The sequence below is a fragment of the Mauremys mutica genome, chromosome 1, assembly GCF_020497125.1.
Source record: "Mauremys mutica isolate MM-2020 ecotype Southern chromosome 1, ASM2049712v1, whole genome shotgun sequence".
Classification (NCBI taxonomy): Eukaryota; Metazoa; Chordata; order Testudines; family Geoemydidae; genus Mauremys; species Mauremys mutica.
The window spans coordinates 90,821,713-90,848,945 of record NC_059072.1 but is presented as its reverse complement, the minus strand read 5'-3'; the positions used below and the strand labels follow the sequence as shown (position 1 = coordinate 90,848,945).

The window sequence follows — 27,233 nt, the reverse complement described above, 5'->3', positions numbered from 1 at the left end:
AGCATAATTGGTTGCTCCTTTATCCCTCTCCAAAGCGCTGCACTCAGATTACTACAGATTCCCTAAAGAACAATTTCCAGTTATTGTGACAGCCAAAAATATTTGTAGTACAATGACTACTAAATTTAAAGACCACCCCCCTTCTACATATCAAAGCCTCTCTCTAGGGATAACTTGAAACTCTGTATAACTGGCAACTCCATCATTTGGCCAGATAGGATTAGGAAAGGGATTTTGACCATCAGGAATTTTGACCATCAAATTTATGGCTTACATTGTCCAATTCCTGTTGGCACTTCCTAGGCTGGTCAGAGAAAATCACATTCTACCTCTTGGTCCCTCTTTGTCATCCTTACTCCAGCTCCCAGCCCCATTACTTCCATTCCTAGTCTGCCCCAGACCCCCCACCCCCTGGTCCTGGGCTGATGTCCTAGCCTCTCTTGCACGAGGGCTGAGAAACCCACTCAGTATCTCCCCGGAACTGTGGGCCAGGGCAGCCCCTCGGCCACCCTGACATGCAGTTGAGTTTTCCAACCCCACAGCTCCAGCTCAACTTCTGCAGTGGGATAGATGCGGGTCTCAATATAAATACAGGAGACATGTACTGGGAGGTGTCAGTCTGGACTATTCAACCTCCCCTGGTCTTCCTGAACCAGAGTACACCTGCAACCTGAGTCTACGAGTCCCTTAACTACAGTTCCTCTCACCCTAACTGCTACTACCCAAAGAAGAGCCCTCTGATTTTTGGAGCGGATGCCTACTGCTTGGGCCCACTGTAGTAACAGTTGAGGTAGTAACATTCCATAATTGGGCAATTTTTGTTTAATAGGCCCAGAATGACCACACCTGAAGCAAACCACAGGGCCCCATGGTCTGCTCCCACTAGTATTTCCAGTAGACTGCAGAGCTCCCCGGGTCCTTTGTAGGTGCTGTGCACTCCCCACCTCCATGTTTAGGACACTCGGGGTCTTTCCCCTTTGAGGACTTCCCTGGGTCACCTCTGGTGAACTCCCCTTGCTTTACCATACTGCCCTGGTCGCTCGTCTCCTTTGGCCTCAAAGAAGGCTTCAGCTCGCTCCATGGCTTCCCCCCCTGAGGCCGGCTGGAAGTGCCCCACCCAGCTCTGCACCCCCCCGGGTAGAACCTTCAGGAACTGTTCCAGGACAACCTGATCCAGAACTTTCTCCATTGAACTGGTCTCAGGGCAGAGCCCCCACGTCGCGAGGTCCTGTGGTTTCTGGGCCACTACCCGCAGCCGTTCCCCTTGCGGGAACGGTTCTATCCAGACCCTGTGGCCATAAGCCCTCGGAGTCGGCCCTAACTGGTCTAGGACGGCTGCCTTCACCACTGGGTAGGAGTCTGCCTGCTCATCGCTCACTGCCTGGTAAGCTGCCTGTGCCTTGCCTGTCAGGAGCGGTGCTATGCCGGCCACCCAACCCCAAGTCGAATCCTCCCAGTCTGCTGCCTTTACCACCAGGAAAGCCTCGGGGTCATCCTCTGGTCTGAGCTTTGCCAGGCCCAGAGCCAACTGGCCCCCAGTCTGATCATCAACTGCATTACCAGGTGTGGCACGGCCCAACCGCTTCTGTATCCACACCTGCTGTTTGGAGTGGACTTCTTGCCAGTGGGCCCCCTGCTGTTTCTGTTGATTCTCCTTCAACTGCATCAGCAGGGCCTGGGTCAGGCAGATCACCTTCTCCATCTTTCCCCATAGTCTAGGGGTGGGCTGGGATCCCACTTCTGGTACCATGGGTCACAGGTGGCCACCACTGCCCAACTCCAAGCATGCACTGCCAGGCCCAGGCCCACGGGGTTTATTATTCCTTTATAACAAAAGGTTAGCAAACAAGCAGAATGCCATCTTAATTCAAAACCAAACACCCTAGCCCCATCCCTTCTCTGAAGACCTGCCCCCCACTCACAACATTCCCCCTCCCTCGGTGGCTTGCTCTCCCCCACCCTCACTCTTTCACTGGGCTGGGGCGGGGGGTTGAGGTGCGGAAGGGGGTGAGAGGTTCCGGCTGGGGGTGTGGACTCCAGGGTGGGGCCATAAATGAGGGCTTATGGGTACGGGAGGAGGCTCTGGGCTGCCGCAAGGGGATGGAGTGCAGGGGGTGAGGGCTCCATCTGGGGGGTGGGGTGGGCCTGAGGATGAGGGGTTTGGGCTGCAGGATGTGGGGTGGGCCTGAGGATGAGGGGTTTGGGCTGCAGGATGGGGCTCCAGGCTGGGGGGTGGGCAGAAGGGTTCACAATGTGGGAAGGGGCTGTGGGCTGGGGCAGGAGGTTAGGGTGCAGTGGGGTGAGGGCTTCATCTGGGGGTACAGGCTCTGAGATGGGGCCAGGGATGAGGGGCTTGGGTGCAGGATGAGACTCTGGGTTAGGGGAAGCTCAGGGCTGGGGAAGGGGGTTGGGGCATGGGCTTACCTCAGGCGGCTCCCAGTCAGCGGCGCAGCAGGGCTAAGGCAGGCCCCCTGCGTGTCCTGGCTCCGTTCTGTGCCCTGGAAGCAGCCAGCAGGTCTGGCTCCTAGGCGGAAGCGTGGCAGGTGCCTCTGCACACTGCTCTTACCCACAGGAACCACCCCTGCAGTTCCCATTGGCCGCGGTTCCCAGCCACTGGGAGTGCAGAGCCAGTGCTCATGGTGGGGGCAGGATGTGGAGCTCCATACCCCCCGCCCGCCACCTAGGAGCCGGACCTGCTGGCCACTTCCGGGGCACAGTGCGGAGCCAGGACAGGTAGGGACTAGCCTGCCTTAGTTCCACAGCACCACTGACCAGACTTTTAAGGGCCCAGTTGGCGGTGCTGATCGGAGCTGCCAGGGTCCCTTTTTGACCAGCTGTTCTGGTCGAAAACCAGACACCTGGGGTATGTCTACATTACGAAGTTAGGTCGAATTTATAGAAGTCGATTTTTAGGAAGCGATTTTATACAGTCGATTGTGTGTGTCCCCACTAAGCGCATTAAGTTGGCGGAGTGCGTCCACAGTACCATGGCTAGCATCGACTTTCAGAGGGTTGCACTGTGGGTAGCTATCCCACAGTTCCCACAGTCTCTGCTGCCCATTGGAATTCTGGGTTGAGCTCCCAATGCCTGATGGGGCAAAAACATTGTCACAGGTGGTTTTGGGTACATGTCGTCAGTCGCCCCTCCCTCCATGAAAGCAACGGCAGACAATCGTTTCGCGCCTTTTTCCATGCAGACACCATACTTCTTTCAGCAGATGGTTCAGTAGGACTGCTAACCGTCGTCATCCAACCACTGCTTCCACTGCAACTCTGCTCTCCTGGTGCCATGAATCCATCTCGCAGGTCCTCTCGTCATTTGGTATAAATATCTGTTCTCGTGGCATCTGTCGTCATCCACCGCTTCCGCTACAGCCCTGCTCTCCTGCTTATGTCTTGATAGCAAATTTCTCCATGTTGTCTCCATGGGCTCCCAGGAACGTGTGTTCTTCCTTGGAAAATGTGTGCAGTGCTAACTGTTGTCCTCCACCACTTCCGCTGCAACTCTGCTCTCCTGGTGCCATGAATCCACCTCGCAGATCCTCTCGTCATTCGGTATAAATATCTATTCTCGTGGCATCTGTCATCATCCACCACTTCCGCTGCAACTCTGCTCTCCTGCAGACGCCATACCACGGCAAGCATGGAGCCTGCTCAGCTCACTGCTGCTGTTGTGAGCATTGTAAACACTTTGCACATTATCCTGCAGTATGTGCAGAACCAAACCTGCAAAAGCAGGTGAGGAGGCAGTGCAGTGACGAAAGTGATGAGGACATGGACACAGACTTCTCTCAAAGCACAGGCCCTGGCAATTTGGACATCATGGTGGTAACAGGGCAGGTTCATGCCATGGAATTCCGATTCTGGGCTCGGGAAACAAGCACAGACTGGTGGGACCACATAATGTTGCAGGTCTGGGATGATTCCCAGTGACTGAGAAACTTTTGCATGCGTAAGGGCACTTTCATGGAACTTTGTGACTTGCTTTCCCCTGCCCTGAAGTGCAAGAATACCAAGATGAGAGCAGCCCTCACAGTTGAGAAGCGAGTGGCCATAGCACTGTGGAAGCTTGCAATGTCAGACAGCTACCGATCAGTTGGGCATCAATTTGGAGTGGGCAAATCTACTGTGGGGGCTGCTGTGATCCAAGTAGCCAATGTAATCACTGAGCTGCTGCTATCAAGGGTAGTGACTCTGAGAAATGTGCAGGTCATAGTGGATGGCTTTGCTGCAATGGGAATCTCTAACTGTGGTGGGGCGATAGACGGAACCCATATCCCTATCTTGGCACCGGAGCACCTTGGCAGCTAGTATATAAACCACAAGGGGTACTTTTCAATGGTGCTGCAAGCACTGGTGGATCACGAGGGACGTTTCACCGACATCAACGTGGGATGGCTGGGAAAGGTACATGACGCTCACATCTTCAGGAACTCTGGTCTGTTTGAACAGCTGCAGGAAGGGACTTACTTCCCAGACCAGAAAATTATTGTTGAGGATGTTGAAATGCCTATAGTTATCCTCGGGGACCCAGCCTACCTCTTAATGCCATGACTCATGAAGCCATACACAGGCAGCCTCGACAGTAATAAGGAGCTGTTCAACGATAGGCTGAGCAAGTGCAGAATGGTGGTAGAATTGCATTTGGACATTTAAAAGCTGGCGCAGTTTACTGACTCGGTTAGACCTTGGCGAAACCAGTATTCCAATTGTTATTGCCGCTTGCTGTGTGCTCCATAATATCTGTGAGAGTAAGGGGAAGACGTTTATGGTGGAGTGGGAGGTTGAGGCAAATTGCCTGGCCATTGATTATGCACAGCCAGACACCAGGGCGATTAGAAGAGCACAGCTGGGCGCGCTGCACATCAGAGAAGCTTTGAAAACCAGTTTCATGACTGGCCAGGCTTGGTGTGAAAGTTCTGTTTGTTTCGCCTTGATGAAAACCCACCCCCTTAGTTCACTCTACTTCCTCGTAAGTCAACCGCCCTCCCCCCTTCGATCACCACTTGCAAAGGCAATAAAGTCATTATTGTTTCAAAACCATGCATTCTTTATTAATTCATCACACAAATAGGTAGACCGGGAGGGGTGGTGGAGGAGGGAAGCACTGCGTGTGGTGGGGTGGTGGATAAGAGGAGGAGGGAAGGACAAGGTCAGACTGCACTTTAAAACTTATTGAATGTCATCCTTCTGTTGCTTGGGCAGTCCTCTGGGGTGGAGTGGTTGGGTGCCCAGAGCACACCCCCCTCCCTCAGTTCTTGGGTGTCTGGATGAGGAGGCTATGGAACTTGAGGAGGAGGGCAGGCGGTTACATAGGGGCAACAGCAACGGTCTGTGCTCTTGCTGCCTTTCCTGCAGCTCCACCAGAGCATATCAGTTTGATCCCCCAGTAGCCTCAGCATTGCATCCTGCCTCCTCTCATCTTGCTCCCGCCACCTCTCATCTCGTCCCTCCTGTCCTCGCGTTCATTTTCTGCTTTCCTGGACTCTGACATTGTTTGTCTCCAGGCATTCTGCTGAGCTCTTTCAGTGCAGGAGGACTGCATGAGCTCAGAGAACATTTCATCGCGAGTGAGTTTTTTTTGCCTTCTTATCTGTGCTAGCCTCTGGGACAGAGGTAATAGGGGGAGCTTTGAAACATTTGCAGCTGTGGGAGGAAAAAAAGGGAGAATAGTATTTAAAAAGACACATTTTAGAGAACAATGGGTAGACTCTTTCATGGTGAACCAAGCTGTTAACATTACACAGCACATGTGTTTTCGTTACAAGGTCGCATTTTGCCTCTTATATTGAGGGCCTGCCGGTTTGGTGTGAGAGATCACACATGCAGGGCCGGGCAACAGAATTCAGCTTGCAGGCAGCCATGGTAAGCCACAGTCTTTCGGCTTCTTCAACCTTCATAACATGTGGGAATGGTTTCAAACAGCAGCACCCTCCCTTCCCACACCAAGCACCCATTGGGTTAGCCATTTAAAAGGACAGGCTGTACTGGCTGCGAATGCATCCCAAGTCTTGAGGGCAAATTAATCATTAAACATGCTTGCTTTTAAATCATGCATTATATTTACAAAGGTACACTCACCAGAGGTGCCTTCACCGGCTTAATGGTCCGTGAGCCCGCCTTGGGAGGGTATTGGCTCCAGGGTGATAAACAGTTCCTGGCTGTTGGGGAGAATGGCTTCTCCACTTGCGTGCTGTGCGCTGTCCTCCTCCACCTCCTTATCTTCCTCGTCCCCAATATCCTCATCCCTGTTGTGTGAGACTCCCCACTTGCAGGTGTCCACAGACAGGGGTGGGGTAGTGGTAGCCCCCCCCCCAGAATTGCATACAGCTCATCATAGAAGCGGCATGTCTGGGGCTCTGACTAGGAGCGGCCATTTGCCTCTTTGGTAGGCTTGTCTCAGCTCCTTAATTTTCACACGGCACTGCTGCAGGTCCCTGTTGTAGCCTCTGTCCATCATGCCCTTGGAGATTTTTTCAAGTATTTTGGCATTTCGACTTTTGGAATGGAGTTCTGATAGGATGGATTCATCTTCCCAGACAGCAATCAGATCCAGTACCTCCCGTTTGGTCCATGCTGGAGCTCTTTTGCTATTCTGGGACTGCATGGTCACCTGTGCTGATGAGCTCGCCACACTGGCCAAATAGGAAATGAACTTCAAAAGTTCCCGGGGCTTTTGCTGTGTACGTGGCTAGTGCATCTGAGTTGAAAGTGCTGTCCAAAGCGGTCAAAATGGAGCACTCTGGGATAGCTCCTGGAGGCCAATACCATTGAATTGCATCCACACTACCCCAAATTCAACCCGGTGATGTCGATTTCAGCACTAATCCCCTCGTTGGGGAGGAGTACAGAAATTGATTATAAGATCCTGTAAACGGGTCGACTCACCCCTGCGGCACCTCCTACTGGTTGCTCTGCGAATTAGCTCAGTCCAGCGGTGGAGCACCTGTTCTTAGGCCCCCCGTGTCCCTCTCTGGACCCAGTGCCCTTTTGCATGGGGTGCTGCCCCCTAGCAGTAACCCCCCATCTCTCTGGGTCTCCCCTCCTTAGGGAACCCTCACCCTCTATCCCTACCTTGCCTCAGTTTTTGGCTACTGCCAGTCATTGTCTAGTCCCACACTCTGGGGCAGACTGCAGTATCAGCCTACTCACCCCTGGCAAGGAGGGTTTGGACCTGCTGCTTTGTCCTACCCCTGGGCTGCCCTCTGCAACCCACAGTACCTATCGGCCCACTGCTAGGCCGCAGCCTGGGGCTTTCCAGGCCAGAGCTCCCCAGCTCCTTAGCCTGTCCCCAGCCCTGCTTCACTCAGGTACCTGGTCTCTATTTCCCAGCAGCTAGGCCCATCTCTCTCTATAGCCAGAGAGAGACTGCCTGGGCTCCTGGCTCATAGCCTTTTATAGGGGCCAGCTGTGGCCTGATTGGGGTGTGGCCCAGCTGCAGCTACTTCCCCAATCAGCCCAGCTTGAGAGTAGCAGCTCTCAAGCCCTGCCAAGCTGCTTTTAAACCCCTTCCAGCAGGAGCAGGATCCACCCTGCTACAGATCCGTTTAAGCTGACAAAAATGGCTTCATCGTGTGGATGGGTGCAGGGTTAAATTGATCTAATGCTGCTAAATTCGACATAAACTTGTAGTGTAGACCAAGGCCTGGTAGGGTGACCAGATAGCAAGTGTGGAAAATCGGGGTGTGTGTGTGTAATAGGAGCTCATATTAAAAAAAGCCCCAAATATTGGGACTGTCCCTATAAAATCAGGATGCCTGGTCAACCTAAGGAAGCTTATGTTGACCTAACCATGTAGCATAGACCAGGCCACAGTCTTCTGCTGTCAAAGTGCAGAAATTTCTGAGTAGTGAAGCTGCAGGTCTCAGCTGTGTTCAGGATGGGGTGCTGCAGGCTAAGCTGTCCTTTGTCTGCAATTGTGCTTATAGTCACCAGGGGTCGCTGTTCCTTGGAGATGGGGAACTCTCCTGGAAAGAGTTTAAAATCAGAACAACACACCCATACACACACAGTGGTTCTGCCTTTTGCACTGCACAGGAAGCAGAGGTACTGATCCCTTCTAGTCACAAAAGGGATAATTACAGAGAAAAGGTGGGTGAGGTAATATCCTTTACTGGACTAACTTCTGTTGGTGAGAGGGACAAGCTTCCAAGCTTACACACAGCTCTTATTCATCAACAAAAGTTGGTCTAATAAAAGATATTACCTCACCCCCGTGTCTCTCTAATATCACAGGGCTGACATAGCTGCAACACTTGCATAAAAGGGATCATGTTACTTTTACAAATGCAAGGGGGTCTTATTACTGGTGTCTGGATTAAATTCTTGTTTGGGTGATGATTGTCTCCCCTGAAGCTGACACTGGCTACAGCATCCTTCTTCACATCCTATCTTACACTGTTGCCTAGTGCAGTGGTTCCCAAACTTGTTCCGCCGCTTGTCCAGGGAAAGCCCCTGGCGGGCCGGGCCGGTTTGTTTACCTGCCGCATCCGCAGTTTCGGTCTATTGCGGCTCCCGCTGCTCCAGGCCCATGGGAGCCGCTGGAAGTGGCGGCCAGCATATCCCTTGGCCTGTGCCACTTCCAGCAGCTCCCATGGGCCTGGAGCAGCAAACCGCAGCCCCTGGGAGCTGCGATCAGCCAAACCTGCGGATGGGGCAGGTAAACAAACTGGCCAGGCCCGCCAGGGGTTTTCCTGCACAAGGGGCAGAACAGTTTGGGAACCACTGGCCTAGTGTTTGCTGCACTCTGTTAAAGAGCAGCTGCAATACACCAGAGCAACAGTGGCTGCATTTCAGCAGTGGAAGAAACACTCCCTTTCTACGCAGTGCACAGATAAGCAGGCTCCCTTCAGCACGGACAGTGCTACAGAAATGTAAGGTACAGTTATAATCACTACTGCTGGACATTAGTTTTAAAAGGGCACAGCCTCACCATCCTTAAATTGTGTACAGCAATGAGGCTACAGAGGAGAGCTGGAGAAGGGGCAGTATTAGGTCCCTTTAAGCGTTGCAGCCACAGGGGGAGGGTCTTCTCTATAGTTCCGGCGGCAGCTACTAGGAAGTGGCTATCTGAGTCCTCCCCTCCCGCTCTCTGCATCAAGCCGACTCAGGGCTCAGTGTGTGCAGCTGTGGCTTTGACGCCGCCGTGTGGACTCCTGGAGGTATGTGAGCAGCCGCTGCACAGGTGCCCTCGTGCCTTCTGATCTCCTTTCCCCTTGGTGTGGTTCTTACCTAGCTTCCTCCTTTTAGAAATCTCCCCTTTGTACTGACTGAGGCTAGTGCTGGGGAGGGTGCCAGAGCGAAAGCCTGGCTTGTAGTTTCTGGGATAAGTACGAGCTGGGTAGGTAGCAATGGAGTTTCCAACTGTGCCTCAGCTCAGGGGGCCCACAGCTAAGGGGTCAGTTCATTCTCCCTGGCGCTCCCAGTCCTTGGCCTGTGTGCTGAGGCTGCAAAGGCAGGGGCCAGATGGGTAGGATGCAGAGTTTTGGTATTTGGACCCATCCTGCTGGGAATCAGACCAGATCCTACCAAAGAGCTTTTGTGAAGCAAGTTGGGATGACTTTGGCCTAATCTGCATTAGAAAAGGTTTGCCGCTACTATAGCAATGCCAGCAAACCCTCCTTGCACAGCCCTAGCTTATACTGATGAGAGAGTTCTTTTGCCCGGAGAGTGTATGCCACTGGCACTAATGAAATCAGCTCTCCTGGTAAAGTCACTTTTTGCCACTATAACTGATTCTACATTAGGGCTTTTGGTGGAAAAGAAATGTGAAAAAAATCCCACCCCTAACTGACATTGCTAGACTGGCAAAAGTTTCTAGTACAGCCCTGGTCAAGGACACATCCAACCAGGGGCTGGAATTGGACCAACACCCTAGTGCAGAGAGGCTGTGTCCCTTGTCTCAAGCTGCCTGGCTTCTGGAAACTTAAGGGCCATGTCTGCAGTGAGGGTAAACTGGCATATTTGCTTTATACCAGCAAAAGTTCCAGCCTTGCGTGTCCTACTCTAGGGGCAGTTCTACCCTAGGGACTTCTGTCAGCACAGCTGTTAGTCAGGGGTGTGAAGAGCTGTGATCTGACATAGCCGAGTTAGGAGAAGTCCCTAGGGTAGATGCAACTATGCCAGCAAAGCTGTGCCTTTCCTAGCTTGTTTCGCTCATGGGGGTGATTTTATTATACCGGTAACAGCCTTGCCAGTATAGCTACTCCCACACTAGGAGCGCTTTGCTGGTACAGTGTGTCGGTATCCCTATACCAGTAAGCTTTCCTTCTCCGCAAGAATACTATAGAATGTTTTGTTTGCTAGTAAGTGGGGCTGAACCATTTTCTGACTTCTCAGACTGAAGATATGTCTATACTATGCCAATGTAACTACGTCGGTATAGCCCACTAGCGCAGACATAACCAACACCGACAGAAGGAGTTTCCCATCACTGTAGGAACACCACCTCCCTGGATGACATCGGCTCCATTGACAGAGGCCCTCTTCTGTCAGCATAGCTGCATCTATCCTGGGGGTGTTGTTGGTATAGCTATGTTGGTCGGGGTGCGGTTTTTCCATACCCCCCTGACCAGTGTAGCTATGCCAATATAACTTTTTGGTGTGGGGCCTGAGCTAAGCCTAAAAGTCCTGGGCTCCTCACGCAAGAGCAACCTCTGCTCTTATATGCTCTTGAATGGGTGGGAAGAGCAGAAAGCCTCTGTCTTCCCAGCCCACGCATAGAGCCAGGATGAGGTGGCAGCAATTGAGGGAGCAACAGTGATTGGGGGAATCTTGAGAGCAGAGGTAAAAGAGCCTCTGAAATGAATGGAGATTGCCATGCCGAGTCAGGTAATCTGATCCCATATCCTATCTCTGACTGGCCAATACCAGCCTTGGCTCTATCAATACCCCTCAATCCTTACAGGCGCTACTCCCTGCTATTCTATTTGTGAGATTTTTTTCATGCAGCAGCTGACATCTCTCATGATCTGCAGCAGCTCCTGCCATTCTGCAGAAGCAGCTGATTGAATTCAATTAAATGAGCCTTCATTGGCATGCCAAGCTATACAGATATTGCCAAGCATCCTACATTGTTCCCAGGGGCGTGATAATTTTGCCACGGAGGGCGGGGGGAGAGGATCTATGGTAGAGGAGCCCCTGGTGGATGATGAATAGGGAGCTGTTTCCTTGGAGATGCTAATAAATACTGTGTGAGAGGAGGAGTGTCTTCTGTGACAAGGTGGACCAGAATCTGGCATCAGGTTACAGAGTGATCAAAGTGCTGAAGGAGAAAGGTCAGGGTCTGCCTCTCCTTGCTTACTGTTTCTAGTAGACTGTGTTCCCCTTTTCTTCTAAGGCTCCAGGAGGTAGAAAACGAGATGCCCTCGCTGCTGAAATGGTCTTCTCTGCCAGTGGCAGGTAGGTGTCTGTGTTGCTAACCAAGGGGAATCTGCTGCTGAGATACAGGTTTGAGTCCCACTCTGGATCTTCTGTGCCTGTGGCCAGCAGGGTTAGCAGGTGCTGCGGAGCCAGGAAAGGATTGGGAGAGGGGAATTCCTTCTGTTGCTTTATTGTGAAAGCCCTCCCCTTCCTGGCAGTTAAGGAGCATTACTGGCATGTTGCCCTGGAAGGTGCTGATGGTGCTACTTACCAGAGAAGGCAGCTGCTAGTGACCTAGAGGTGGGGAAATCCCAAAGGAAAGGTCTCTGGGGGTCAGTACTTACCAGAAAGAAACCCCAAAACATCTCGGCAAATAACCTCTGTGATTAAAGAGGGTAAGATCCTGGGTCCAGCTCATCACTCACTGGACAGCTGGTGAAACTGGGGGAGCTGGGATGTGGGAGGAAGAGGAGGGATGTGATTGCAAGGCCGTACATGGGGCAAGGACTAGTGAGAGGCCAGGAGCACGTGGGTCAGGCCCAGGGGTGGGGGTGGCAAACAGTTACTACATAAGCACAGGCTGGAGTTTGCTAGGTGACAAACAGCTGGCACCTGTTCTGAGCGCAATGTGATGACTCTCACAGCACCCTAACTGAGCAATGAGGCTGCAGCGCTCGGGTGAGGTAATTTGCTGATGTATGTTGTATTTCAGGCATGGTCTCGGAGTTGAAGTTTCCAGTTCCTTGGGGCCACATTGCAGCCAAGAGCTGGGGATCCCCGCAAGGCCGTCCCGTGCTCTGTTTGCATGGCTGGCTGGACAATGCCAACACCTTCAACAGACTCATCCCATTGCTCCCTAAAGGTGGGGCAGTTCTTTTATGGTAGAGCCTCTGGTTTGCTGCTGCGGGGAGAGAGGCTGCTCTGTGACTTACTGTCGCTGCTGCCTCTCTTTCAGATTACTATTACATGGCAATGGATTTTGGGGGCCACGGCCTGTCATCCCACCGGCCTGCGGGCTTTCCTTACCACTTCCTGGACTACGTGAGCGAGATCCGCAGGGTGACAGCAGGTGAGCAGGCTGGGAGGACTCGCAGGGCAGGGAGCTTTGTGTTCCTGGCTCCACAGCCAGACAGGACTCCTCTCACACCCCTGTTCCCCCCGCCTCCCATTACCAGTTATCCTCTGCTTCCTCCTGGCCTCACTGTGATCCATACTCTGGGTAGCCCCCTAGGCCAGACTCCTTCTTGACTTTGGCTTTAGCCAGACTGAGCCCCAGGCTCCCTCAAAGAGCACTTCATCCAGAAAGTGTGCTAGGTGCAGAGGGGGGATAATGCTGCTTACCTGGGCTTCAGGCACCATGGGACCCCAGTCAGGAGCTGAGCCTTGACCACCGCAGGAGCCAGACCTCTCAGGAACCAAGGGCTTCTCCAGAGCTGCAGGTCCACCAGCACCCAAGAGCAGCACTCCAGGGCCGCCCAGAGGATTCAGGGGACCCAAGGCAAAGCAATTTTGGGGGCCCCATCCATAAAAAAAAGTTGCAATACTATAGAATACTATATTCTTGTGGGGGGCCCTGTGAGGCCTGGGGCAAATTGCCCCACTCCCACCCCCCACACACACACCCTCTGGGGGGCCCTGCAGCACTCTGCACCCGCAGCCTGGATGAAGAGCCCAATTTCTGACTCTTTTTCCGAGTGAGAAACATGAAACCAAGTGATAGAAATAAAACCCTGTAAGAGCAGCAGTTAGTGGCCTGCTGATGTGTCCAATGGATCTGTGTGCTGCCAGGCTCGCTCCTTCTTACCAACCAGCCCCCAGGCTTCAACGGTCTGCGCTCTGCTCCCCCGCTCAGACCAGTGTTAGAAGAGTCTCTAAATTCTTCCTATCTAACCTTTCTCTGTGACTCATCAGTGGGTGCATGGAGTCAGTTTTTGTGCTTTACAACAGGGTCAGCCATAAACAAAAACAGGCCTGACCAGGCCTCTGCAAATCCTCCGCACCACCTGGTCCAATTTCCTGCCTGGTAATGAAACTGGAAAAGCATCTGTCCGCTGCTCAGTACCACCATCCATCTCTCCAGAGCTGAAGGAGCGCACACCCCTTTCCTTTGAAGTGCTGCAGTGCAAACCCTGTCTTGAAGATGCCAGGGCACATTTATAGGAGCAGGATGGATGGAGCTGTAACTTCCAGGCTGATTTCCACAAACCTAAAGGGCTGTTATGAAAATGCATCATGTGATTTAGGAGCCTGGCATGCTGAATTATGCCACACGTTTTCATTAAGAGTAATAACAGTCCTTCCCCAGGATCATGGCCCCGTCTGCCCTATTCCCTATGAATGCTCCACAGCAGAGCATTCAGAGGTTCGACTTTCCTACAGTGCAGAATGCAGCCAGGCTCCTTTGTCTGACTGATGGTCCCAAGGACTTGCCCTGAATGGGAACGGCTGTGGCAGGTGAGATCTATGAGCCAGAGGGAACTGCCTGGAACCAGCAAACAGGCAGTGAGAAGCTGAGGCAGGCGGAGGTTGGTCCCTGTAAGACTGGCCTATTAATCCATCCTATTTCCTGATTAGGAAGCAAAACATCAGTGAAGGCTCTCTTTAGGTCCCTGTGTGTCGGGACGAGTGAATGGCAACACATCACTGCTGCTGTATTTTATCCAGTGTTTTATCTGTTGCTTTTTAGCCTTGAAGTGGAGTCGATTTACTCTAATGGGCCACAGTTTGGGTAAGTGACTCTTGTCCCAATGGCAGTTTGACACCAGCAAACATTGGTGAATGATTAACTTGCATCACTTTCTTTTGGCAGAGAATAGACTGCAGTATTTTCTTTTCAGGTGCCAAGCACCCCATCCATTTGATGCAATTATGTGGCCCACACCCCATTCAAATTACACACAATCATCTAGCACACCTTTAAAAAGAACTGTGTCTCGGCCTCTTGAGAACAAGAAAAACAGTCCAAATGCAAAGTGGGTTTCAATCAACGCAGTGCTGTCTTCCTGAGTTGGCAGAGAGCCTGAAACAATGGCTCAACCCTCTTACTGATCTCATCAGGACATTAATTTTAAATCCTAAGGATGACACTTTACATGTCACTAACTCTTTAGTTGCTCATTTGTCAGATAGGATGGGAAATGGGGTGGGTATGGAGTCCATGGGGGAATTGAGACATGCTGCAGGAAAGGAACGGCTTCCTCTCCTCCCTCCTTCTCGCTTTTGCCCTGAAGAAAGAAGGGTAAATAAGAAGGGAGGAAGAGAACACAGAGGAAAGCATGGAGGCCTGAAGGCGACCGTATTCTCCCCCTGAGTGATGCTGAATGTAACTAACAGGACTTCCTGATATCCTCACTGTTTCTACATACAGTCCATATTCTATCCTTGATTGCCATCGGTGGGAGAAATGCTGTGAATTGAGGGGATCAAGTACCCCTAAACTTATCCCTTGGGCCACAGACCATAATTAAAAATGTTCCTCTCCCCAGTGGGTTTGACGCCCCAGATCTAATCTATCCCATCTGTGACCACATCTCCCTGCTCCCAGAACACTGTACCATTTTTGCTGGCAGCTCCCACTAGCCAGGGCTTCCTGCTGAGGCAGACTGGGTGTGGTGTCTGAAGGGATCTCCCCACACAGCCAGTATCCCTGCCCTAATTCCTACAGTGCCCCCTGCTGGGACACTCACTGACCTGTGGCTTGGGATTCAAACCTCAGGTAAGATTGTTGCCTCCTTCTCCTTGTCAAGTGAGCGCTTCTAGGCCACCCCACCAATACTCCCCGGCATCCTCTTGGTAGCTGTCACTCTGGGGAAGGGTGTTGCCCTGTACTGTGTTTACTGTATATAAGCCAAGTGTCGTCCTCTCTCTCACAGGTGGGACTGTTGCAGGAATGGTGAGTACAGCAGCCTTTATTAATGGGGTTGCCTCAGATGGAAGGGTGATGGCCCCTATAGGCTGGGGGAATTAGGGGGCAGCCTGCATGGGACAGAAACAAATTTGTGTCTAAGATGAGAGGAAGCCCCTCCTGATACAGGATGCTTAAGAGCATTGTGTATGTTCTGGGCCAGCTAATAACATAACCCTTTTCTGTTCCTCCCTCTCACAATATTTCTGCCTCATTCCAGTTCTCCTGCATTTTCCCTGAGATGGTGGATAAGCTGATCCTGGTGGAATCTTATGGCTTCTTCCCAGCTCCTCAGGTTAGATTTTTCCCTTTGGCAGACACAGAAGAGAGAGACGACAGGGTAAAGAAAAAACCCTCAGAAGGCTTATTCCTTGTACTGCCACTAGGGGAGCATGTTTCTCAGTGGTCTTCCCTTCTGGAGGGCATGGGCTCATTTCCAATTGCAGTGGGTAAAGGAACAAGAGGTTGAGAGACATAAGACAACTAGAACAGTTCCCGTCTCTTCCCCAGGCACAGTGCTGGTCAGAACAGATCTAAATGAACAATAAATATCTGGAGCCACTTGTGGCTCCGGGAATTCATAGTGAAGAAACAATGCCCTTGTTTGTTGTTCGTAATCATGTTCCTTAGGGTAGTACCTAAAGGCCAACCAGAAATGGGGCCTCCTTGTGCTAGGCACCGGACAAACACAGTAGCAGACCGTCCCAGGGCTGGATGACTCAGGTGACTGATGAGAGGGCATGACGACTTTCATTTCTAGTTCAGTGGTTCCAGTCTGATCACAGATTCAGTATTGCCAACCCCAAATGTTCAAAAATCACAAGTCACCAAAAACCATGAGGTTGGCTTTAGAATCATGAGATGACGTAAAATAATAGATTTGGTGTGTTTTATTCGCCTTCTGCTTTCTAAGCTTTTTGGCTGCACTGGGGGGTCACATTTTGAAGCTTTCTCCACAGCCACAAGGGCTAGAAACTTATTTTTTCTTTAAGAACAAAGACTGAAATCTTCACATAGCCACTTGGCTCCAGGAGCTGGGGCTTTAAGGAAAGCAAGAATTATCACAAGACTCTTGACAAAACCGTGAGAGTTGGCAACATTTTTTAAACATAGTCTCTCTCTGGGTATGTCTATAGTACAGAGCCTATGTCAGCACAGCCACTTAGTGTAGGCGTAGCATACACTGACAGGAGTTTTTCTTTCCAAGTAGGAAAACCAGCTCCCTGACAACATTAGCTATGTTGACAGAAGCCCTCTTCTATCAACATAGTTGCATCCACACTGGGCGGTTTGTTGTCATAGCTATGCTAATCAGGGGTGTGGTCTTTTTCACACCTTGTAGCTTTGCCAACATCATTTTTAAGTGAAGACCAAGCCTCTGCGCACACAATCACTTGCATGCTCAAATTTCACAGTCACTTGTGCCATGGCAGAACTTGCTTGTTCCAAACCCATTTGGACACAACAGTGAAGTGCAGGTTAATCACAAATGGGTAATCTGAAGGTGTAAATTCTCCACTTGTCTATACATGCACAAACTTGTACAGATGGGGATATTCTGAGGCCCTTTGACAATGTCACTTTAGGGCCATTCCTTTCATGTAGGTCACCAAAATAGCCATCAGAAAGGATTTGGTGGATCTCATTCCAGTTCCTAGTGGGACAGGCGTTCACCCCACACCAATGACCGTCACCACTAATTGGCTGTCTTGTTGGCAGGGTCAGGACAAAGGCCCAGGATTAGGTAGGCAAAGGAAGCTGAACTCCCCTCTTCCCTCTAGAGATGGGCCATCCAAGTCAGAGGTGAGATATTAAAGAACTTGTAGTATTTTGTTTAAGAGTAGCAGTGTCTTTGGCAATACTTTGTCCTCCCCTGATTACCACCTCCACTGCTGTGTAGTGCTGCTGTTCACCCCTCCCCAGCATCCATGGTTGTTGTTCAGAAGAGCTGTACGTAGTTGGTAAAGTGCTTTGAGATCCTTGAGGGTGAAAGGTGCTATAGAAACATACAATCACTTCTGTTTCCTGCATCTCTGATTTCTAGGAAAGTGACGCATGGCTGAATTCTAAGAGGAAGGTGATTGAAAGTCTCCTGAGTCTGGAGGAGAACAAGCACCAGTCCCCTAAAGTACGCAGCCCCCAAGAAGCGCTGCAGAGGTGCGTGTCCCCCCCGGCCCCATCTTTGGTCTCTGTGGGAGATAGTGCCACCTCTGCCCTCGCAGAGCTCTTGCAGTAGGTGCGTGTTCTCCTGGACAGAATTAGTGGGGGCAAGAACCATGAGGTGCAGCTGACCCCTTTGTACTTTCCCCTCCCTTCAGAATCAGCAATTCATTTTCTTCCAGAATCTGAGCAGGGGCTTGTACCCCATTGCCAGCCCCCTGCCTCCTGTGGGGCTGGAATAGGTTGGCTAATGTACAAGAACTGAACTAGTTAGGTCTTTTCCCTTCCACCCCCTCTCTTTATCATCTTCTCTGTTGATGCCTTCCACCCCCCACTTCTCCAAAACCACATGCTGTCTCTTCCCCAGGCTATTACAAGCCAACAGCCACCTGACAGAGGAGAGTGGGAGGATCTTACTGCAGCGAGGAGCGACTGAGGTGCCGGGAGGTGAGGTGCCTTAGCTGCTCGGGGAAGTGATGGCCAGCTGGCTACAGAGCCATGCTGACTTTGGGCTTAAAGAGCCACCTGCTCCCTGGTTTAGGCCCAAGGCCTGGGGCAGCCCAGGTGTGAAGAGCCCCTGAGATCTGAATGAGTGACTGCATTTGGAAGGTGGAGCTTCCTGTAACCGACAACTGAGGTCCAAGCCCACCTTTCCCCTTAGGCCAAGGGGCTTAATTCATTTAACACTTGAGTAAAAAGAAGAAATTCCCAATCCATTGTTCCTCCCCTTCCCCCTAGATATGACCCTAGGTTAGCTAAAAAGCAGAGGGGGAGCTGGAACCCCAGTGTGAATTTCCACCCTGTGGGGTGTAAATAACTCTCTCTCCTTTCTTCCCAGGCCTGGTGTATAACAGAGACATGAGAGCCCTTACGGTGAGTACTGACGTTCTCCCCTGCCCCTTACTCTGATGGGGCCCTTTGCTGAAAGGGAAAAAACCATCCCGTTTTAGGTCACATCCCATCTGGGTTCCATTTCCCACCACCTAAAGCCCAGGCCATAGGTGCTGGAACTAGGGGTGCGTTTTCCATCATATCCAGGGTTTACAGTTTGGTTCAATGGCTCTCAGCTCCCCCACTCTACAAATGGTTCCAGCACCCCTGCCCCAGGCTTGTTCAGTGCCACCCCCCCCCCCCCCCCCCGGCAAGTCTTAAGTTATATAAATGGCAGAGCTTCCTCTGGGCGACTGTTTTACACTCTAATAGGTTGAATTGACCATACAGCTTTGAAACCCCACTGCAGTTAATGGGATTTCCTAAGCAGAGCAAGTTAGACCCTTTCAGATCATCCTGAACGAGTCCTCTCCCTCCCTATCCTAAGTCCGGGGAGAGTGGGAGTGTTCTTAGGGGCAGCTTTTCAGCTTGTTTCCTTTCTGTGGGGTTGCCTTGGAAGAAGAGCGGGGGCCAGAGTTGGGGTGATCAGATATCTACACCTTGTCCGACTGTCCTACCTTTAAACAAGTCAGGTCTGCCCTACACTACAGACCTATATCGGAATAACTACGTCACTCAGGGGTGTGAAAACTCCATATCCCTGAGCAACGCAGTTATACCACGCTAACCCCCCACCCCATAGACAGCGCTGCTTCTCCTGCCAACGTAGCTCCTGCCTCTCAGGAGACGGATTAACTAAACCGAGGAGAGCTCTCTCCCATCAGCTCAGAGTGTCTTCATCAAAGCGCTGACACAGCGTTTTAAGTGTGGACTTGCCCTCAGTCCTCATTTTGTTTGCCCTAAGGTAGGGACTCAAGCAAGAGATTCAGCCAGCCTTCTTTTAGGGGAGGCTTTCTAAAACCTTTCTCTACTAACAACTTTGTGTGAATGGGGTAACTCTAGTCATGCGATCTCTCAGCATCACTCTGGGGTCTGCGTAGCCTTGTGTGTCAGACACCCACTAGAAATGCTCAGAACTGAGACCGTTCTCATTCTTGAACGTATTACAGCACTTGGCTTTGATGTACTGGTGTTATTGCAATTTTGAAACCCTATGGGTAGAAAGAGGTGCCTTGTTTCATAGCTCCAAACACCTTGTTGCCCTAATAAGATCACAAGGGTTTTTCACTTATCACGGTGGGCCTGCAGCTTGAATAGAGCAGTCTGGGCCATCTTTAATCCAGCTAGCACAGCAAAAAAACAGCAGTGAAGAAACGGCATCGCAGACCCCAGCATGGGCTAGGGTGTGAGTACATACCTAGGGTCTAGACAGGCTTGTACAGCCTGCGCCATTGTGTCGCTGCATCTTCACTGCATTTTTAGCCATGCTAGCTAGATTAAAGCTAGTGTGCATGTCTGTATGTGCTCATCCCTGTGACTGCAGTCTACACCTACACTGCAACACCCTGCTGCACTGATAAGTCCCATCCAGGCCCCAGAATAGCCCATAGGATGTAGTGTCAAATGTCAGATTCCAGGCCAACCAGTGAGTGCATTGCCTCCCAACCCCGCCCCCCCTGGAATTTCTGTGGATGTCTGTGTCTCCATTTGTCTTTGCATCTGCAGCACAATCAAGACTCCCCGACTCTGGAGCAGTGTGTGAGCTTCTTGAACAAAATCCAGGCCAGTGTCCTAATGATCATGTGAGTGATGCACAAGCATAGCCAATACCTATCGTCCGCCCCTTTCCATGTGCCCATGCCCAGGGTGGGTGGTGCACTGGAGGGCAGGTGTGAATAAAAACCCTTTCCATGTATGGAAGGTAGATTTAAGGATTTAATACTGACAGGAACTAAATAAGCTTGGTGTATAACCGCTCCGGGACACACACCCAAACACAAACAAAGCTAGCCCCTTGTTCAGCTTTCGACAGGGCGGTAGTGCCACTTCCAGCAGCAAGCCCCATTCCCCTTCCACGGGTTCCTTCACTTAACCCATGGCAGGTGTGTGTTCACCTGCAGAAAAGGGCATGGACACCGGTTCTCTCTTGCTTGCTGCTCCCTCATAACTAAGGCTACGTTTTAGTTACGGGTATTTTTAGTAAAAGTCATGGACAGGTCTCGGGGAGTAAACAAAAATTCACAGCCCATAACTTTTACTATATACCCCTAACTAAAACTTGGGCCCGGGGACCTCTGGGGGGGCAGGGGGTCCGGGGGCACCGTGGGTGCTGGGGAAGGTGGCCTGGGACCCCTGCTGATGCTGGGGGACGGGGCGGGCAGTGGCATGCAGCCTGGGTCCCCTGCTAGTGCTGCGGGGGGGGAGGGTTGGTGGGGCTCACAGGCTCCCTACCAGGCTCCATGTGTCCCTGCATCTCCTAGGTGGCGGAGGGGCCAGGGGGCTCAGTGCGCTGCTCCCACCACAAGCGCTGGCTGCACAGCTCCTGTTGGCCAGGAACCGCAGCCAATGGGAGCTGCGGGGGCAGGGCCTGCGGGCAGTGCGCAGAGCCCCCTGACCCCTCTGCTTAGGAGCTGCAGGGCCATGCCAGTGGGAGCTGGGGACCCTCTGATCCTGAGGTAAGTGCCACCCACACCTCCCAACCCCCTGCCCCTAGCGCCCTCCCACACACCCAAACTGCTGCTGCTGGCCCAGGGGCTGTGAGCACCAGCTACTCTAGAAGTCACGGATTAGAAGCTGCGTCAAGGAGCCCTTCACAACTGGCTAGCGCTGCTGGATGCTCAGGGAGGAAGAGTCTCTAGGCTGGCAGAGAGAACCCCCAGTGCAGTATTCATGCTTCTTCTGATCATCTACCCCATGGGAGGCCTCCACTCCCCAGCCCATGCAAGGGGCTGCCACCATCCCGCCAGTTAAAGGTGGGTTTTCTTATCCTTTGTCCCCAGGCTCAGGCTTTCTTCCCCTTCTGCAGGATTCTCCTCCCTTTCTTGGAGACTCCTGCTCACTGGGTCTTTCAAAGCTTGTATCTGTGGACTTGTGTGCACAGGCTCCCAAGGGGTCACTAATGTGTGCCCTATGCTGTAACCTTTGTTACCCTGCTCAGAAGTGGAAGAGGGGGAGAGAAATACTTGTAATGGAGCTCTCATGGTGGAAAGACCCATTGTATAACAGTTCTCAATTCCTGCTGAGTGTACGTTTCACTCCCACCTGCTGCTCGCTTGCTTCTCCTCTCAATCCAACCCAACCCAACTCCCAATTCACCCTGGCACCGCATGAGTGGGCTGGAATAACAGTGGGAGAAGCCTGATTGTAAAAGAGCAGGTGCGTATGTGAAATGACCAAAGATTCTAAAATGGCTGAATAGGAGAGCTGCTTTCTGGAGTCTGCCTTTAACAAGAAAAATAAGCACACAGCTCTCATCCAGTCTGGATTGCATGCATCCTAGAGCATTATAGCAATGAACTATCAAATTTACTCTAGGCACTACTGTCATATAAATACTAATATTTTCAAAATAGTAGGGGAAAAGTGTGTTTCTCTTTTCTTATCCTTCTACGGGGATCTCTTTCATAGGGGGAGGCGGCACTAAACACAGCAAGGCAGACACAAAGTGGGGGTCGATTAAGTTAAATAACACTACTGGGCCCTACGCTAATAGCAGTTAGCCACCCCAGATGAGAGAAGGGTGGCAGTGCATTTCTCAGGTTAGGTCACATACACAGACACCTAAGGCTGGTACAATAACCTGCTAAGGTGCCCCCCGTGATGGCTTATTGCTGTGATCAATGGTAACATCTCACAAGGGAGGCTTTTGGAGAAGAGCTGGTGTTAAATTAAACACAGATGTAGAACAGGTGGCAAACAGCACATTGCAGACCTAGTACTGCTCCCCGTGAAGTGTATGGCAGAGATATTCATGTCACTGGCAGCCGAACTGGGCCCTAAATGTATAGATTATACTGTACCAACTAAAAGGGAGGGAGGATGAGGCAACTCAAGGAGGAGACACTGAGTTAGTTCAGAAGTGGATCTCATTGTAATAATACCTACCTCTTTTGTAACGCACTCTTCATCAGTAGATCTTAAATGCTTTACGAAGGAACTTAGTATCATAATATCAAGAAACCTGTGAAGGTCTTTAAAACTCTGCCTTTAACTACTTCTCATTGTCTAATTCTCTCTCCACCAGTGATGCTAGCCTGGCTTACCCATTTCTCCACTCCTCCCAGAGTTGGAAAACCCATCCCCGAAACTAATCTAAACCCATTACCACTGCCTCCCCCAAAGCCCTTCTCAACTGCCCGCTTTTATCACAGCTCCTCCAAGAAGAGGCAGCAGGGCATAAATTGATGATCATTTAAATAAGGCAAAACAAGTAAATTATAAACATTATATTCCCCTGCTCACTTCTGTATGTAGCTCCTCTTCTTAAAGGACAAGATCTGCAGGGCTGATGTCATGTCCACTTAACCTGTCTCTAATCCTGATTGGGACCTTAGAGCACCTATATAAAATAAAACCCCACTGGAAGTTGAGGGGAAAATGGAGGAGAAACTAACAGCAGAGCTGGCTTAGCCTCCATCTGTTACAGAAATAGAACCATGGGCACTTTTACTTTAGGAGAACATGTTCTTAAGTGTCTAGCTGTTTCTTCTGGATCCAGTCAGGGCCGGCTCCAGCTTTTTTGCCGCCCCAAGCAGCGAAGGGGAAAAAAAAAAAGTAAAACCTGATTGAGCTGCTGCCGAACTGCCACCGAAGAGGAAGAGTGAAGGACCCGCCGCCTCTTTCTATTGGCTGCCCCAGGCACCTGCTTCCTTAGCTGGTGCCTGGAGCCGGCCCTGGATCCAGTAGAAACAAACATTTTCTGGAGACATCTTGAAAATGTGGGGGGGGAGGGGGGGAGAGGACTTGTAATCGCACATTGCACCACCGTGTGGAAGAAATGCAGTGTTACAGCCTCCCATAAAAGTTAAAATTGGGAAACTGCAACATGTTTTGTATGTTTGGGGTTTGTTTTGTTCTCTCTCATTTGTCTGTTTTAGCATTTCCTGAGTGGCTGCTCTTGTAGCCCCTCGTGCCCTACTGCCCAGAGGAGGCTAATGCCAGGGATTGTTTAATGGCTAAAACCAAACATGTACATGCTCAAAGGGGGAGGGGGAAAGCCACCAGGGAGAGATGGAGGGGCTGGTTGGGTGAAAGCACCAGTGAAGCTGGTTTTCAGACCCTAGGCAAAGCTGTCCTGGCCTTGGCTCTCCTAAGAACTTGACCTTCACAGAACTGAGCCCTGGGAAGGGTAATTTCCTGAGCTTATGCACCATGATCAATCCACTCTTTCAGCAAGGGCTTTGATAGATAATGGACCCCTGAGTGTGGTCCTTCCTCCTCTCACTCAACTAAGTGAGTCTAACCCTTGGTGTCCACAACAGAGTCATATAGTTCAGTCCCAGCCTACACATATGTGACTGTGGAAAGCAAGATGAGCTAGTTCAGTTTCTCTGTCTGTGTCTGGTCTCACCTCTCAGGGAAGGAGAGCAGCTAAGATCTGTGGAGCTGTGGCCCAAGACGCACTGTGTGTTACATGGAACTTTGTGATTGTTTTCTAGAGCACAGGATGGAATTTTTAATGCTGAAGCTGAAAACCCCAGCCGGTACTTTGTGAAACCCCTGCTGGAAGCATTCCAGTCCAACCTGAAGGTGAGAGCAAGCACCAGCCAGACATGCCCAGTCACTGCCAGTTTGTGCACACAGGGAGATAGCAATTATTTCAAAATAAGCATCCACCTGGGGAGTCCTACTGGACTAGCTTTAGTGCCTTAAGTTCACACCCTTCATCATGCTGGTTGTCTCCTTTATTTGAAGCATTAGGCTGCCCCACTTAGCAACTGCTAGGCCAAGTCCTTCTCCACTTCCAGTTACCCCAGCAGCCTGATGCTTCAAATGAAGGAGATCCCCAGCCCCCCTCAGAGGGTGCGTCAGACAACTTGCCACCCTAGGCACTACATCAGTGCTCTGCCTACCCTGCGTTTACACTTCCGTAACATAGGCAGAGCCAGGTTTGTACAATTTTTGATGAGGCCGATGGGGCAAAGCCCCCAGCAGAGGCATAAGGGGCAGAGCCTCCCCCATGCTGGGGACTTGTGGCGGGGCAGAGGGGGAAACCCCCATGTAGGCACAAAAATTGAAAATAAGGGCACAAGGGAAAGTCTGGTCCACACGTATTGGATAAAACCGTGGGACTAAGCCTGACTACAGCCCTGGCCTGGGTGGGTGGGTAAGTGACCCCGCCCCAGCCCTGGGTCTGATATAAAGATGTATAGGACCTAAAGGACTCCTTTAAAACAGCACCCACATTTCAAAGGGGACACCCCATGCACAGACAGGAGTGACTCCCTGCAACTTCCTGACTGACTCCCCTTTCAGGGCCACAGTCCAGCAAGTAAAGCAGTGTGCTCCTCCATAAATAGGCTGCCCTGGAAGGACCTCACACTGGGATCCCCCATCCTGAGGAACCAGCAGCCCTGTGGTAGGGATCTAGCTGAGACTTGTGGCATAGGGGGTCCATCCGTCCGCCCTCCCCCAAGCAAACTCTTCTGGGTGTCAATCCAAAGGGAACCCTACGATGCAGGGGGAGTTGCACCACGCCAGTGGGGACTCCTGACATGAAGGCGGGGCAGTGGGGGCATGCAATACATGGGTGGAACAATGTGGGGGATAATATAGGGAGACTGGATGAGTGGGGTGTGGGGGGGCAGGACCTGGGAGTGTGTGAAGACCAGGATACAGAGGAGACAAATGGGGTATGGAGGGAGGTAGGAAAACAGGGCAAGGGAGCAGCTCCTGGGACAGTTGGAGAGTGGGGAGAGTAGGAGGACATGGTGGGGTGGGGCAGACCCCAGGGGGTAGGTAGGACTGGGGAAAGGGACAGACCTCAGGGGATCAAGGGCATGGAAATTGGAAGGACTGCAGAAGTGGGGGGAGGGAAGCCGTGACCCTCCTGGACCCCTTGATGGAGCCCCCAGTCTGAAGCCCCTACCTCCCCCCCCAATCCTACCCTCCCAGCTGCCAATCCTGAGGCCCTTGGGTGATGGGTCCATCCTGCTTCCCAGACAAGCCACCGTGGCCTTTCAGCAGCCAGTAGGTGAGGGATCAGATGATCATGGTATGAAGCAGAGTGGGACCCAGAGGCCAGCCAGTGGCATGCTCCATCCCAGCCAGGTTTTAAAAGTGTATTGGGGGAGGGGGCAATGGCCCTTTTTGTCTCCAATGCCTATGGGGGCAGATAAGGTGGGATAGACGGGGCAGGATGCCAGGTAGAAGATGGGCTAGCTACACAGGAGGGAGATCAGGGGCAGGAAGGCTAGGATGGGGGCGGGGGCAGGATCCCAGTGGGGCAGGGGTATCTGGGGTTGGAGTAGGACACCAGGGATAGAGAGGAACTGGAGACTAGGACAGGAGGGGCAGGCTGGGGGTGCCACATACCTGCCACTGGGGGGGCCTCATTCTCTGGCTCATGCAGGGGGAGGCCACCAGGGGCTAAGCTGAGCCCTCCAGCTACATGGTCCCTGCCTCAGATGCTAATGTGCCCAGGGTACCACTGATGTGCATTAACAGTTTGTTAATATGCTTTGATCTAGTCCTCTTTGAAACCAGACTAAATCAAAGCACTTTAAGGAACCATTAATGGATACAGGATCAACACAGACAGCCCACACCGCAGCAGCTAGTGTGGGGCAGAGTATGCCCCGGTGTGCCATGAATCTGCCGCCCTAGGCAGCTGCCTTTTTTGCCTGTCCCTACTGCAGCCTCTGTCCCCATGCTCAGTACTGCTCATTGCAGAACACGTCTGCCTGCCCAGCTCAGTTGATCATTTTACGACCTTGCAGAATGAGGTGAGATTATGCTTATTTGCACATCTACAGCATCTGCTGATGAAGTTATCCCACTCTTCAAGAAAAATATTTAGCCCCAGCATTTAGCTTGATGACTTTCTGTTGAAGTGAACTCCACAGACTGCATGGAGAAGTATTTCCTCCAGTTCACATCTCCCTGTGTTCTCTCCCTCTAGCACTTCCAGTTAGCTGAGGTGACGGGGAATCATTTTGTCCACCTGAATGAGCCTGAAGTAGTGGCTGGGCTCATCAACATCTTCCTGAAAAGGGACCAGAGCTCCAAAGCCAGGCTGTAGCCTGGATTCCTGCATCAGGGCTTGGCTACCAGCTTTCCAGTGCAGACAGCAGCAGTGACAAAAGAGGACAAGGAGCTTAATAGCTTCGCATGCGAGATGAGACAGCACCGTTACCTGGCTGGGCCCTGAAGTTTTGCTCATTACATGATTTTCATCCCTCTCTTGAGCCCAGTGGCTTGGAATGGCAAAAGAACCTGTCTCAGCAAACAGGCACAGAGGACTCTCAAGGAATTGCTGTTCAAACAGCGACAGGGAGGAGTCCCACCTCATACCTCCACTTTACTCAGCAGCTTCTGGATTTAAGGCCCACTTCCCTGTTAAACCTGGTGCAGTTTCATCAGCAGGAAGCAAACCCCCTTGCTTCATTTTGGTGATGTGCTGCCTTGGAAGGGACTGGGAGGGGTAAGCCAGGCATTTCCCCACCACCCACAGCTTATAATAGATATGTTTATATATGCATGAGAAGTGAGTTCTTTGATACTGTATGACATTTCACCTCTCTTCACCCGGTACCTGCCTCCTATAACAATTCTGCATCTCTCATTTCATTGAGCATTTTAGCCAGGAGTGACATGAATGTATTCTGGCACCAGTGGGGGCACAGTGCAGGTTCTGCTCCCTCGCAGGTTACAGGAGACGCGGCATCCAAGGAGAGTACAGCATTTGAGCAAAAAGCCACAGTCTGGTATTAGGAGGGGAGTAGAAGGTAGCATTGCTTGAGGGAGACAGATAACCCTGTAGGAATACACAGAGCTTCACAGTTGGACCATGAACAGCAGCCATTGAGACACATTTTCT

General features: G+C 51.5%; 1 protein-coding gene across 3 annotated transcripts; it reads left to right on the top strand.

Moving 5' to 3' along the window:
* The first annotated feature begins 1,179 nt into the window (after positions 1–1,179).
* Positions 1,180–26,892, top strand: SERHL2 (serine hydrolase like 2). 3 transcript variants are annotated; one of them, XM_044983402.1, is made up of 14 exons: positions 1,180–1,384; positions 11,339–11,400; positions 12,074–12,223; positions 12,317–12,430; positions 14,048–14,089; positions 15,234–15,253; positions 15,486–15,560; positions 16,985–17,068; positions 17,310–17,422; positions 17,793–17,872; positions 18,264–18,298; positions 19,922–19,998; positions 23,854–23,944; positions 26,316–26,892. In XM_044983402.1, the coding sequence occupies exons 2-14, from the start codon at positions 11,361–11,363 to the stop codon at positions 26,433–26,435; spliced, it is 1,041 nt and encodes a 346-aa protein (XP_044839337.1). In that variant the 5' UTR covers positions 1,180–1,384; positions 11,339–11,360; the 3' UTR covers positions 26,436–26,892. The 3 variants fall into 3 exon arrangements, with proteins under 3 accessions (XP_044839337.1, XP_044839328.1, XP_044839344.1); XM_044983393.1 differs by lacking the exon at positions 1,180–1,384 and adding an exon at positions 9,062–9,161; XM_044983409.1 differs by lacking the exons at positions 1,180–1,384; positions 16,985–17,068 and adding an exon at positions 9,063–9,161.
* Positions 26,893–27,233: the final 341 nt, after the last annotated feature.